Genomic DNA, 14,304 nt, shown 5'->3' with positions numbered 1-14,304 from the left:
ATCCACTGATCCATCTATCCATCCTTTATCCCCCACATATCCAAAGAATAGTGACAGAACAGTGGATGGGTGAAGGGCAGAGTAATGGTGAGGATGTTGGACTTTATCTGTGAAGACCAAAGACTGCATAAGAAAGAGGAGAGAGACCTAACTCATCCCCAAACAGCATAAAACTATCAGCTCAACCTTTTTAAGAAGACTCTCTTCTCAACACCAGAGTAAAACTCTTTATATGAAAGCCAACACACTGGTTTCATCAGTTTTCATTTTCACCATGATGAGGACTTTGTAAACTTGATGGTTTTTTCCTCCAGAACACTTTCTATTGCAACAGAGTAGTTCACAGTATATATTATTGCTGGGAAAATCAGTTTTCTCCCTTGGGTACTTTGGAAACTGCAGCTAACGTCAGAGGTAACAGGGAACCTTAAAGAGGTGGTGATGGAAAATGATGCGACTGTCCCTGTCAGTAGCAGCTGATAGATCTGGTGTCAGCAGGGCAGTGAATTTTGGATTTTACTCTAAACTGTAACCCAGAGTAGATTCACTACCCCACTGACAATGGAGTCACCAGATGCCAGTAGCCCCTGCTAATAAAAAAGCCTCAACATTTTGATCCTGTGAACCTTGTTTCCAATGGATCACTGCTCATAAGGAAAGGTTACATTACTAAAGATAGTTATTAAGGTCCTCAATGGGATAGTAAAGCTACAAAGGGAGGACAACTGTAGCTGGCAAAGAAGGAAAGTTATATTGGAGATGGTATTTAGTTGGGCTTGGGCTTGAATACAGAAAATGAAGCAGACAAAGAAGAAGAAGAAGAAGAAGAAGAAGAAGAAGAAGGAGGAGGAGGAGGAGGAGGAGGAGGAGGAGGAGGAGAAGAAGAAGAAGAAGAAGAAGAGCTTTGTTAGGCAGAAAAGGAAGCAATATGTTCCAGAGAATAGATGAAGAGCTGTTTCTCATAATGAAGTTTGCATATGGTTGCATGAAAGGTGTCCAGGAACTACATGCATAGTCTAGGCCAGTGGTTCTCAAACTTTGGTCCTCCAGATGTTTTGGACTTCAGCTCCCAGAATTCCTTACTGTTAGCAAAGCTGGCTGGGGCTTCTGAGAGCTGAAGTCCAAAACAGCTGGAGAACCAAAGTTTGGGAACCACTGGTCTAGGCCCTCTCTGAAATCTGTGTCAAAGTTGCTACTCTATCCAACCCCCTGCCAAGCTAACATCCCAATAGGACTTTGGCTCCCTGTGTCACTGATACTTACAACAGTTGTAGTGCATACAGGCCTCCAAATACCCCTTTAGGCAGTTCTGTGATCTTGTTCCCATACAATACTCTGTAAGAGAAACAAAAGCAGTTTTGGGATTAGTAGTGTCTCCTGAAAATCAGCCTCAGTGTCCCAAAATTCTTGGGAAAAGAGGTTGTCTCAAACAACAAGACTTAGTTTCCCTGCATAAATAGCTGACACATAATGTATGTGAATAGGGTGGATTATTGTATGAGAGTACAAAACTCTGAGGTGGCAGCTGGGTTGAGGTGTGAATAAAATCAAAAAGGGTTGTTCTGGATTCAAGGTGATTTAGATTTCTACTAAGATCAATTAATATATAGGTAAACTGTCATGTTTGTAACACTGTTAAGCTGGTGCGGCAGTGCATAGCAAGTTGTCTGTGTTAAGAGATTTCCTGCATGACTGCAGCAGTTTCCTACCATTCCATTGCAGACCTCCCCCTCCCTTAAGCGTGCTTGAAATCCATTTCACATGAACACTTATCAGTAGGAGTGTGTCTATAACAATGGTTTTTAAAATACAGTCACAACATAGATTGCACCTGAGAACTGAGCCAAATTATCTACAGGTGTAACATATCAGGGGAAGAAGCTAACTTTCTCAGCAACAACAGAAAATTGAAAGGGCCAGGAAAACTATTGGCCAAGGAGATTGTACATAAGGATTGCAAGAAGTGCAGGATTAGCATGAAAGGGACATTGGAAATAGCCACAAAACTAACAATAAGTCTAGTTGGGTGTGTGTATGCATGTGTCTGTGGAAGCTGTCATGGCACCATCAGGTGGAATTTCACACCCTCACCTAAATTACTGCATTTCATGCTTGCAAACTACTACACTAGAGTTACTTACAGAGAGTTAAGTGAGCGCAGGCCTTGGAAAGCATCTGGTGCAATTTCTGAGATCTGGTTGTTGCTTAGATCTCTGAAAGGCAAAGAGAAAATCAACACATTTCTGGACATTTGCAAGCCTTGATTATAGTTCATTCCCTCTTGTCTTCCCCCCCCCCCCCCCACAAATAATACCATGGAGGGTCCATTCTTCTTTCATACAATGAGGACTGAGTAGGAAGTTACTTGCCAGAAGATCAGCTCTTTAGTTTCCAAGGAACATCATGCAATGCAATGCAGTGGTTGCTGGTTAAATTTTCTTTCATACGTATTCACATGGACAGTAAAGAACAAAATACGTCAGAGTATTTTGTCCATCTAGTCTACTGTTTCACTGGAGTGAGCAACTTCCTTTAGGTTATGATTTACACAAGATACAAAGTGGGCAACTACAAGCTGCATACCTCATAGGTGCACATATATACCTACACACCATATTACACACACAACATAAACTTATAAACCACACATAACTATTTCAACAAATCCCACTGGAGAGAAGAATTTAAACTCCTTTCCCACCCCTATTTCACTGATTCTACAACCAATAGTTGTCTGAAAGGAGGAGCAGTCTCTTATACCACAGAGCAGCCTCCTGCACTATAGAGCCCTCTGACAGCATGGGGCAGAACATCTCACTTGTTTCCAGTGGAGAGAAAGGAAGAACAGCAGGGAAATGAGAAAAGAGAGGAGGGAATGTAGTGGTGTACAAAAGCAGCTCTTTTCAGAAAAGAGAAGCAGCCTTTTGACAGTACTTGGATAGTGGGAATTAGAGAGAAAGAAAGAGAAGGCAAGTGCAAAGGCAAAAGATTTCAGCAGTGGCAAAGGGCCTAAATACCTTAGGCACCAGATCCTTTCTCATATTGGAAGCTTAGCAATTTTGTCCTCCTAGACCCCAACAGGGAGTGCACACCAGAATGGCAAATGGAGTGGACTTTTTCCTCTTCTGTTTTTGAAAAAGTGAGCCTTTGCATTAATATAAGGCAAACCGGCAGGTTATGCATCTTTATTTTACAGGAGAACTACACTGCTGACATGCTTGACTGCCCAGTAAATGCAGAGAAACATGCTTTTTCACTGCCCTGATAGTAGTCAGGGCTTCTGGGAGATCCCTGAGACTGAAAAACTGGTCTGGAGGTTAAATGTATTGCCCACCTTTGACCTGAGGTCTCAGAAACCTCATCTTGCTACTCTCAGTACCATTACTCACTACCAAAGGAAGAAACATATGACCCCCAGGGACAAAAAGAGAACTGCATGTTGATGAAAATATGCATAGGAGGCCAGAGAAGCAAAGGCTAGAACTGAGGGAAGCAGAAGGCAGGAATGGATAGCTTCTTCACGAAGACACTCACATCCTTCGTAGTTTCTTGTAAGATGAAAAAGCTCCAGGAGGGATAGACTTGATGCCATTCAGTTCCAAGCGTCTACATGATAAACAGAGCATACAAATAAATTAACTTGGGAACCAGTGAAATAACATGTGATGCTGCAAAAAGGAGCCAGGGACATCTGGATAAGAGAAGGAATATAATATATATCATTGGAAGAATTTGCTATACTATCATTGCTCCTTTATGGTTTCAACCCAGTTTTGAAATTAATTAATCAATGCACTGAATATGTATGTTGAGGAAATCCAAGCAGTATTTGATACCTTTCAATGTAACTAGCATAACATGCCCAGCCTGCATGTGAAATTACACAACACATTTTCCGTTGTATGCTGGCCACACAGTGATAATCCAAAAATCAAACATAATTTCACCATATAATGAACTTTGTCCAGATCCATTTAGTCCTTATTCCCAAAGTTCCAATTTGGATATGTTCATTAGTTTTAAATTTGGCTTGATAAAAAGTGGATTTAAGCCTATTTAAAGAAGCTGTCCATAATCTATCAATGAGATGATCACTTAAATCTCTCAATACCATGGTTCTCAGTAGAGTAGCTAGTGTGCAGTGGTTCACTGTATAGACCAAGGGATTTTATTCGCATCATTACAAACTTTAGATTAATAGGGACCAAGAGTATGGAATAATTCTTTATCTGCAGGGTGGAAACTCACAAACCTTGCCACACAATCATCCATCAAGATTGTTGTGTTGCGTGTACTAACCTTCACTTCTGTTCAACTGAGAATAATGGAGTACTGTATAGGCTACTACACTGCAGTTTTTGCAATTATTATTCAGGCAGAAGCCCTCAGAAAACATTATTTTCCACAGAGGTTCAATACACCTTTGACTGTCAAGCTTTTGGCAACCTAAAGATTTGAAACTTGTTTAAAATATGGTTCCTAAGGTACATATCATTCAGATAACTAAGTTTCTTAAGAACCTTGTCTGACTGCAATTTATGTCTAAGCATGAATACTCCAGCTTAATTTATTTGTAAATAATGCCTAGAAACATTTACATATTTTATTTTAAGATAGAAAATAAAACATACAAATAACTTACTTGTAAGCTTTTATTTTAAAATAAAATTATTTTAAAACTGTCTGCAATGCCTCTCAGACAACGCGAGTACAGCTTCTGGGTTGGCCTAAACCTTCCTCTCTCAACAGAGAGGAAGGGCCAGGGGTAATTTTAGAACATGCCCCGTTTTATTCTCTCTGAAAGTTGAAATATCTGATCCTGGTAATTCTCTATAGCTATGGAAGAAAATAATAAAGAGAAGGAACACTTCTGTAAAAAGTCCAGGTTGAACATTGTTTTAGAGTTCTCTTTGTGCAAGAACTGAAGCTAGACAACAACACAGATACGTGAGAGGCTTCTGTAGGCTTCCAGCCACTGGGAAAATAGAATGCCAGATTAGACAGAATTTTTGTCCAATCCAGCACAGCAACCTCTTGTGATCCCATAGCCAGAAACAGATTAAAAGTGATTAGGAAGTGTCCTAGGTTCAGGTCACAGCATCCCACCCCACCATGCCTCTACTCACATCTCAGTCATGGTCTCGGGCAAGTTGGCAGGGATGGCTGTCAACCCCTTTCCACGACAATCCACAATGCCATTGCTGCAGGTGCACATGGCAGGACAGGAACCTGATGAAAAACTGCAGATTTGGATCCTGGTAGCATCATCCTGACCTGCAGGAAAACAAAGGAGAATGCAGAAGATCAGTGAATGTTCCTTGGCTTTCTCATGATGATGAGCACCTACATTTTGAAACTGAAAAGGGGCAAAGTTCCCAAGTGAATGCAATCACAGCAAATATAAGGAGTTCTAGTTATGATCTATTTTTAGTGTCTCTCTCTACAATGCTAATAATTTGGGGACTGAAGGAAAATTTCATTTGGAAGCAGGATTTTTATTTGGGTGCAATGCCCCACATACTTACACTCGTGTGTGTGTGTGTGTGTGTGTGTGTGTGTGTGTGTGTGACAGGCATCAGTCCACTAAGTATTGGGACCATGAAGGAACATTTTTTGGCCCTTCCAGAGATACCAAAAGCAAAGCTAATAGAGGCACGCAACCCCCTTGCATTCCCATACAAAGCTTCCTGGCCCTCTTCTGATGCCACTCACCTGTACAGGTGAATTCGTTCTTCTGGATCTCTGCAACGTTGAGGCCACGTAGAGTGGCAGGGCCAGCACACTGTGTGAAGAGCCCAATTGTCGGCCGTTGGCGCAGCCACTGGGAAAGCCAACCCAAATGGCAATCACAGAATAGCTGGTTGGAATGCAAGCGGCTGAAGGAACCCAAGTACCAGACATCAGGGAGGAAAGAAAAAGAAGCACATTAATGGCTGTCTTCCTACATATCCCTTTGGTACTCCTACTTTGTAAAGCCAAGCCTAGTAAGTAGGAGATGCTTAAGGAGCTCAAATAGAAATGTCAGAACAATTCCCTAAGGAAAGAGATTCCCAAGGAAAGAGCAGCAAGGCTAGGGCTCCATGGTACTGTGCCATGGACAGGATTGCAATCACCCAGATTCCTGCCCACCACACTAATGCCACATGTGTTGTCATACAGAAAACAAATAACTTCATGAATCAAGCTGGTGCTCTTTTTGTGTTTGGAAGGGATCTTTCTACAACATGGCAGGGGAAAAGCACATGGGATCCTGGTACAGTTCTGTGCACTAACTACTGTGAGCATATTAGTGCCAAGTAAACAAGTCCAGGGTCTAAAAGGAAATGGTGAAACTAATGCTGGATGCTGTGAGCCAAAATCCAGGGCTCCACAAATTAACATCCAGAGAATGGCAGCTGACAGAACCAATGGCAAATAGGACCTGTCTTAGATCAAGCACCTCACTAATGATGGACATCCCAATTGTCACTAAAGCTGTGGCAATCGTCTCATCTTTTCTTTCTTCTTATTAAAAAAATATAGTTGAGGGGTGGCCAGCCAGTCATATACACAGTTACAACTGATCATTTTATTTTTGCTTAAAGGTTGTGTGTGTGTGTATACGTATGTGTGTATAACAAATGGTATTTATACCAAGTAAATATGTTTAGCATCAAAGCTGCAGAAGAAAAACCCATTTCATTTCTCTAGTCACAATAGTGCTATGATTTAGTATTAAAATATGAAATGGTTCAAGCTCAGAGTATTATTTTTTTCCTGTTTTGGTCAACATTGACAAGCAGGTTTTTGAGGTGGGGAATGGTTATTGTTTTTGCTTTTTTCTCTGTCTAAAGTATCACAGTAGTTGTATAGCATGGAATAGTGGGTGTGTGGGTTTGGGTAATGAAGAGAAGTGTTAATCCTGTGCTGAAATAATACACATGGCTGTCAAAAAGAGGGACCATACAAAAGTACTGAAAAAAGGGCCTAAAACTACTTAGCTGCACAACAGATAATAGGAGTGATCTGATAGAGCTCAGCTCATTATACCCTGTGAAATGCCCACTACCTTCTACCCTCATCTCCACCCTACTCTTAGACTACTTTCTCAAGTGCTCACAAGGTGCGCAGTTTGGGCATGTGGTTGAAGCTTGAGATGGGGATGGTGCTGATGTTGTTGTTGTTCAAAGTCCTGCAAGAAAGAAGAAAAGAAAATGGATCCATGAATGTGTGACAGTAATATGCTGTCATTTCGTCTTTTTTTGTTCATCCTTTCTAAGACTGCATGCATGGTGCCTTCACTGTAAAGGTGCCTTCAGATCCCCACTTCCTTCCTTCTAGCATCACTAAACCCAGAACCAGCCTTCAGTCAGTGTTTAATACAGGAGGAGACCTGACCTTTAGGTTGCTACTACGCAGTTTTTTAAATTTGCCAAAGGGTAATGCTGACTGTTTTGGCATAAATCCAATCATTAATCCCAACTAGAGTACCATTACTGGAATTTGCATGATTGTTGCTTTACTAAATCTGTTTTAGTTGGGATTAACAATTACATCTAGTGTTTTGTTTTTATCATTTTTGTTTTCTAAGATCTTCAAATCTACAATCCTACACACAATTGTTTCTATATGTGCCTTCAAGTCTTATGGTGACTTATGGTGGTCTTGCCAGTTCCCTGCCCTAAAATGTAGCCTACAGTACCTGGTATTCATTTACCAGGGAATAAACCAGTGAGACTAACTTCTCAGTAAATATGCATAAGATTTCACTGAAAGTTTGACAACTGCTTATACTGGAGAGCCATTATCTATCTAGGCAGATAGGATACTTGGTAGCCATCCCTGCATGACATCCAAATGCTCAGGAATTCTGAAGTTACGCTTCTCTGACTTAAAATACAGCCAACAATTGATGAGGAGGCATGAGCAGAGTGTAGGGGGACAAGGCAACCAGTAGTTCATGCACCAAAGAAAAAGAGTTATTGTGCACTGCTTCTTTTCATAGGAGTTTATCACATGGATAAAACTGGAAGTTTAAAGAGGTAAGAACCCATGATTATCCAGCGTATTAGGCACAATTGCGTGATTGGTTTTCACACAACATTGTGGGCAAACTGTTAAAAATCTGACCAGGAAGAGACATGAACCAACAATTAGTCATTTTCGGGAAAATATTGCAAATTCATTTCTCTTCTATTCACGATATCACTTTTTTTTTTTGCACAACTGCTCTAGTGAGAAAGCTATTTGCAGTTTATTCACAGGATTCTCACAGTTTTTGTACTTGTTGCCAGATTTCCCATGGTTCTGTGAGGTGAGTTTACTTCCGGTGCTGCTTTGTTGTGACCAGTTGTCAAGAAGAAAGCAACTTCTTATGCTTTTTAAAAAACTTTTCCATCTTTTGGGTAATGTTTTGTTCTTTTTACTTAGGATGGATACCATTTCTGGGAAAGTAAGGGACAGTACAGTATAGTTTTATAAAGAAAATTGTGTAAAGAAAATTTTTTATTTCTCTGGGTAATTTTGCTTGTTGCCATGTGTGTGCTGGTGACTCCTGGTGATGCAACTAATTCTTCTGCACACACATGCAAAAATCGAATCCCAAACCATCAATAGGATTTACATGCATTTGTGGGAAAACCAAAAGCGTATTCTACCCTCTTTCTCACTTTAGTAATGCGTCTCTAACGTGTTATTGTGTTCTGCGTGTGAAAATTCGTGCATTTGCATGCTTTTGCGGGATGTGGATGTTTTAATCATTATTGGGATGGAGGTATATATGGTCCCCATGTGATAAAGTCCACAGTATTAACTCCAAGTCTCCTCCCCATTGCCCCACACTCTTCTGAACCACATTATCAGAAAATGAGATGAAGATTTTCATGATCATATTTTCTATGCACAAAAAGTAGGCATGTTTATAGGCTCAAACCCTTTGCTGAGCCTTCTTGGAGATACTTACAAAACTTCCAAGCTTCGAAGAGCACGAAATGCCCCTTCCTCAATGCAACTAATGTGGTTCTTGTCCAGTTGCCTGCAAGATGAAAGAAAACATTTTTCACTGCAGTGCAGACAAATTCATATCTAGAATGCTCAGCATAGAGATTCACTTGGATGCACTGAATGAGCAGTGAAGAGATGCAAGAGGACTACAGGTCAAGAAACATGAAAGAACTGTGAGAATCCAAGGGGCGAACAGGAGTAGACATGGGCAATATCCACATAGATTATAAAAAGAACTGTGAGACACAATCCCAGTGCACTTATTTTATTGACACTAGGTGTTGTAGGAGGGGTTTTATGGGATCTTTTCCCCACTCAGGGCATATATTCAGGAGTAGTGATGCTGGTCATTTATCAAAACACAACAAAATACAAAATCCACAAAAGAGCAATACCGTTGTTGGCTAACTGAAATGCACAAAATACATCATGCAAGCTTTCAAAGCTTCACTGACTTCTTCATCAGGCAAAAATCACAGTAACAGGTAAAATGTTGGCCTGTGATTCTAATGTTGTCACTTTTTTTTCTCCTTTTATGATTTTTTAAAAAACGTCTTTGCTTGATGAAGAAGCCAATGAAGCTTCAATATCTTGTATGATGTCTTGCATGATGATGTCCATTTTGGTTGACCAATAAAGGTATCACTTGATTTTGGATTTTACTGTATTCCACTCAGGGCAGTTACTCTGGTGAAATCAGAAGATGAACATGAAAAACAATGCCCAGGTCTCCTGGACCAGAAGCCATGCTGTTTTCTCAGTTCTTGCCAAGACACTGCCACTCACAGGTTCTTGAGGTCAGTAGCTCCACGGAATGCCTTCCTGGGCACAGCTTGGAGGAGGTTCTCACTCAGGTCTCTGCAGATGAGAAACATGAGAAAATAATTTATCAGTAAAAATGTTAAGAAGGGGATTGGCAAGGTGGTGAGATACCAGAGCAGGGGTAGGCAACCTTTTTGAGCTGGAGGCCAGGTTGCTGTTCCTCAGACAACTGGGGGACCGAAGCCAGGGGGTGGAGCTTACACCCTCCGGGGGCGGGGGCGCGTGCCAGGGGTGGAACTTCCACCCTCCGGGGGCCAGGCCTCCTCCTCTTTGCCGGCCCCTAACGGGGCCCCAGGCCCTGTCAGAGGCCGGGAAAGAGCCGGCGGGGGCCGCATGCGCTGGAGGCCTCCCCCTCTTTGCCGGCCCGACAGGGCCCCAGGCCCCGTCAGAGGCTGGCAAAAAAGTCCTAGAGGGCTGCTGCCACCGCCGGAGCCCTGTTGGAGGGCCCCAGCGACAGCAACGGGCCTCCTGCCACCACCGGAGAGCTGTTGGAGGGCCCCAGCGATGGCAACGGGCCTCCCAGAGGCCAGCTGCCGCCACCGGAGCCCTGTTGGAGGGCCTCGGCCACTGCAACGGGCCTCCCAGAGGCCCGCTGCTGCCGCCGGAGCCCTGTTGGAGGGCCCCGGCCACCGTAACGGGCCTCCAAGAGGCCCGCTGCCACCACCGGAGTCCTGTTGCAAGGCTCCGGTCACCACAACGGGCCTCCCAGAGGCCCGCTGCCGCCGCCAGAGCCCTGTTGGAGGGCCCCGACCACCGCAACAGGCCTCCCAGAGGCCCGCTGCCGCCATTGGAGCCCTGTAGCAGGGCCCCAGTGACCGCAGCGGGCCTCCTAGAGGCCGCGCAAGTCTTCGCCTCTAGGCCACCGCCTTTTTGTTTCTCAAAATGGCGGCAAAGTCTCACACGACCCCCGGAAAGGGGGGTCCTAACTTTCATGCCATTTGTTGCTCCATGGCTGATGTGTAAGTGAGAAGCCCTCTCTGTGGATTTCTGTATCACAAGATTACTTAGGACGTTATCACACAGGGGAAATTGAGGGAAACTGGAAGGTCAATGCAGTGTGATCCCGGATGCAATCATGGGGCTTCACATTGTTGTGCATGAGGTTATCACATGTAATCGAAGTCAATGCTAGGTCAGTTCAAACCCAATCCAAGGTCAATTGAGAGATGTGTACATTCGGGGAAATACAGAATTTACAAATCCTGCTCCACTTCAAAGTTGCGTCCAATTCGAATTTGGCAGGTACGGAACGCATTGTCTTGGTCACCCTTTTACTGCCTTTGAATCAGACTATAATTCCCAAGCTCCTTTGATGGCTGCAATTTTTTCCTCCCTCCCTCCCTCCCTCCAGGTGTGGGGAGCTTCCTCTCAGAGTTCTGCAGCTGTTTTAGGGATGAAGCAGCCCTTCCCACAGAGACACTGCCCACACCCTCCTCCTCTCAGCCCTTTCCAGCATCCTCTCCAACTGGAGGGAAGGGATTGGCCAGGGCTCTCTCTTTCTCTCTTGCAACCCTGTCACAGGGTTTTCTTGGCAGGTTTATTCAGATGGGGTTTGCCATTGCCATTTTCTGAGGAGGCTGAGAGAGTGTGACTTGCACCAGGTCACCCAGTGGGATTCCATCCCTGCCTTCTAGAGTCATAGTCCAACCAAGTACAAGGTTGCTTTGGACTGATTTTGAATTGGTGAATTGCCTAAATAATATGAAATAAGGGGTAAAGAATGCACAAGTAATGTGAATTGCCTAAATAACGTGAAATAAAGGGTAATGAATGAACAAATACCATGAATTGCCTACATAACATGAAATAAGGGGTAATGAATAAACAAATTACATGAAACAAGGCATAACCACGGGAACAGGAGGCAAGCCCCACCAGAAGTGTAAAAAGTTCACGACCCGATTCTGTCCTCACTGCGCATGTGCAGGGATGCTAATTCGAATTCTAGACTAGGAGGGGTATGTACTCATATGATAATTTCTTTTGCATTCGCACTACTTTGGCTTTGGGATGGGTGCTGTGTTCTTCTATGTGTTTGATAACCATCTGCGTAATAGTGTTCATTTACGAATTGGCCCTACTTTCTTTTCTTTCGAAATTGAGAGACATTTCTCCCTTGTGATGAAGTCCTTACAGTTTACAAACACAGAGTCCGCTCTGCAGTTTTCAAGTCTTGGTTTTTCAAAACAAAACAAAGCAAAGCAAAATCAATGAAATGTAAAGGTTCTTCTAAATGGATGAATCCCACTGTTACCAATGAAGGAAACTGTGAGAAAACACAGGACTGGAAGATGATGAGGACTGTTCAGTAAAACCTGCATCTGACATCTAAGAAGGGGGGAGAGTAGCCTTACACCTTAATTTTAGCCAGCAGGGGGCAGCAAAGGCTGTTAAATTATGTTGACTTTGATGTCACCTGTTAATCTTGTCCTCTTACCAAGACCTTTGAGACAGGAGATGGACACATAAAACTGAAGAAGTCCTGCTTTCTATCCCCAGAGTCTTTTGGGAGATAGGCCTCACACATGAGGGAAGCCTCACTCATGGCGAGAGCCACTTCAACACTAGCATTCTTGCATTGCTGCCAATTAATTTCGGAATCCCGCTAACTTGAGCTCCATAAACCTAATGAGGAAAAAGCTGTATTTGCAGCCACATCCTTTTGTCATTACAGCATGAACAAGATGGTTGCAAGCCACACACAGTGTCAATAGCAACAATACAGAGCTATCACACTCAAAAAACTTTAAAAAAAATCTCTTGCTATTCCTCTCTAGCAGAATACTAGCGGAAAACATCATAGACTTGGAACAATTACTAAGGAAGGTCAAGGAAGAAAGTGCAAGAGCAGATTTAATGCTGGACATAAAGAGAACAAAAATAATGGTCATGGAAGATCTCCATAAATTCAACCTAGATAATGAGGAAATCAAAACAGTTAAAGATTTTCCATACCTTGGATCAAACATTGATCAGAATGGAGATTGCAGCCAAGAAATAAGACTAGTAATAGGAAGGGCAACCATAAAATAAACAGAAAAGATCCTAAAGTTTAAAGATATACAACTGAGCATTTAAGTTAGAATCATTCAAGCCATTATATTCCCCATTACCATGTACGAACGGGTGTGAGAGCTGGACAGTGAAGAAAGCCGACAGAAAGAAAATAAAACTCATTTGAGATGTGGTGCTAGAGAAGACGGTTGAGGATCCCAGGGACAGCCAAAAAGACAAACAAATGGGTCCTTGAACAGATTAAGCATGAACTCTCCCTGGAAGCCAAGATGACAAAACTGAGACTGTTGTACTTTGGCCACATCATGAGATCGCATTAGAAAATATGACAATGCTAGGAAAGTTAGAAAGCAGGAGAAAGAAAGGAAGATCATATGCCAGATGGATAGATTAGTATTTTATTGTATTTTTAATGCATTTTTACTGTCGTAACCTGCCCGGATTCCTAGTGATTGGGCAGGCTATAAATTATTACTGTTGTTGTTGTTGTTGTTGTTGTTGTTGTTGACTCAACCAGGGAGGCCACAGGCCTGAATCTACAGGACCTAAGCAGAGAAGTGGAAGACAGGGAGTCTTGGAGATGTCTCATCCACAGGGGTGCCACTAGTTTAGGCCAACTCTAGGGCAGTTAGCAATAATTCTCCTCAAAGATTTTTCCTCCCCCTCTCCATATTGTTCTCACAATTACTCTGTGAAGAAGATTAGGCTGAGAGTTCATGACTGGGTCAAAGCCACTTAGTGAACTTCAGGGCTGAGCCAGGACAGAAATCTAGATTTTCCAAGTCTCATTCCAATGCTTTTAATCACTATATACCACACTGATCCATAGAAAGAGTATCTCAGTGTCCAAGATAAGGCCTCCACATCTTCTGCAAACACCCATCTTCCCTTCCTAGGTGGCACTTTGAAAAGCTTCCTTTATTTATAATGAGTGTCCAACAATTCCTTAAACTCCATCAGCATGTCACTGCAGGAGGCTGTCATGCAACTTCTGCTCATGGAGAAATGCTCCTCTCAAAGAATTGGCTTGGAAGTACAGTACCTTCCTTCATCTGCTTTTTAAAAAGACAACATTCCCTGCCTCCCTTACCCTATTTTGGGAGGATGTCAAAGGCAATGGTTTAATATAACAACCTAGAAGCTGAAAAAACAGACATGTTCAGAAGGGTCACCATCCTATTGGGAAATAGGAAATCAGGACTGGCCAGGCAGAATCCATTCTCTGCTCTAATATAATGTTTTAAAGTAATAATAATAATAATAATAATAATAATAATAATAATAATAATAATATATTCTGTTTAATCTCAAGGAATCCAAGCGGATTACAACAGTAAAAATAGCAAAATACAGTTAAAAGAAAGATGCTTAAAAATGCAAAACCCCATTCTTCATCGCAATCTTAAAAGCAGTTAACACTAAAAATAAATTAAACCTAGAAAAAGTATAAAACCATTAATAATGCTCTGCTGTAGCACCTTTGTA

At 42.4% G+C, this 14,304-nt stretch overlaps 1 protein-coding gene across 2 annotated transcripts in view; it reads right to left on the bottom strand.

The window, feature by feature from the left end:
- LOC149318427 (slit homolog 1 protein-like) overlaps window positions 1-14,304 on the bottom strand; it is a 169,190-nt gene that overhangs the window by 44,066 nt on the left and 110,820 nt on the right. For both annotated transcript variants that reach the window (XM_089509672.1, XM_089509673.1), the window contains 8 exons: window positions 9,769-9,840; window positions 8,942-9,013; window positions 7,100-7,171; window positions 5,713-5,876; window positions 5,127-5,274; window positions 3,535-3,606; window positions 2,142-2,213; window positions 1,264-1,335 (listed from right to left, as the gene is read on the bottom strand). In XM_089509672.1, coding sequence (XP_089365798.1) covers window positions 1,264-1,335; window positions 2,142-2,213; window positions 3,535-3,606; window positions 5,127-5,274; window positions 5,713-5,876; window positions 7,100-7,171; window positions 8,942-9,013; window positions 9,769-9,840 — 744 coding nt within the window. The remainder of the gene's footprint in view (window positions 1-1,263; window positions 1,336-2,141; window positions 2,214-3,534; window positions 3,607-5,126; window positions 5,275-5,712; window positions 5,877-7,099; window positions 7,172-8,941; window positions 9,014-9,768; window positions 9,841-14,304) is intronic.

This window comes from Sceloporus occidentalis, unplaced genomic scaffold (assembly GCF_023333645.1).
Source record: "Sceloporus occidentalis isolate IW3139 unplaced genomic scaffold, rSceOcc1.0.p SCAF_2, whole genome shotgun sequence".
In the NCBI taxonomy this organism is placed as follows: domain Eukaryota; kingdom Metazoa; phylum Chordata; class Lepidosauria; order Squamata; family Phrynosomatidae; genus Sceloporus; species Sceloporus occidentalis.
The sequence above is the reverse complement of the archived record's forward strand: the minus strand, read 5'-3'. Positions and strand labels throughout refer to the sequence as shown.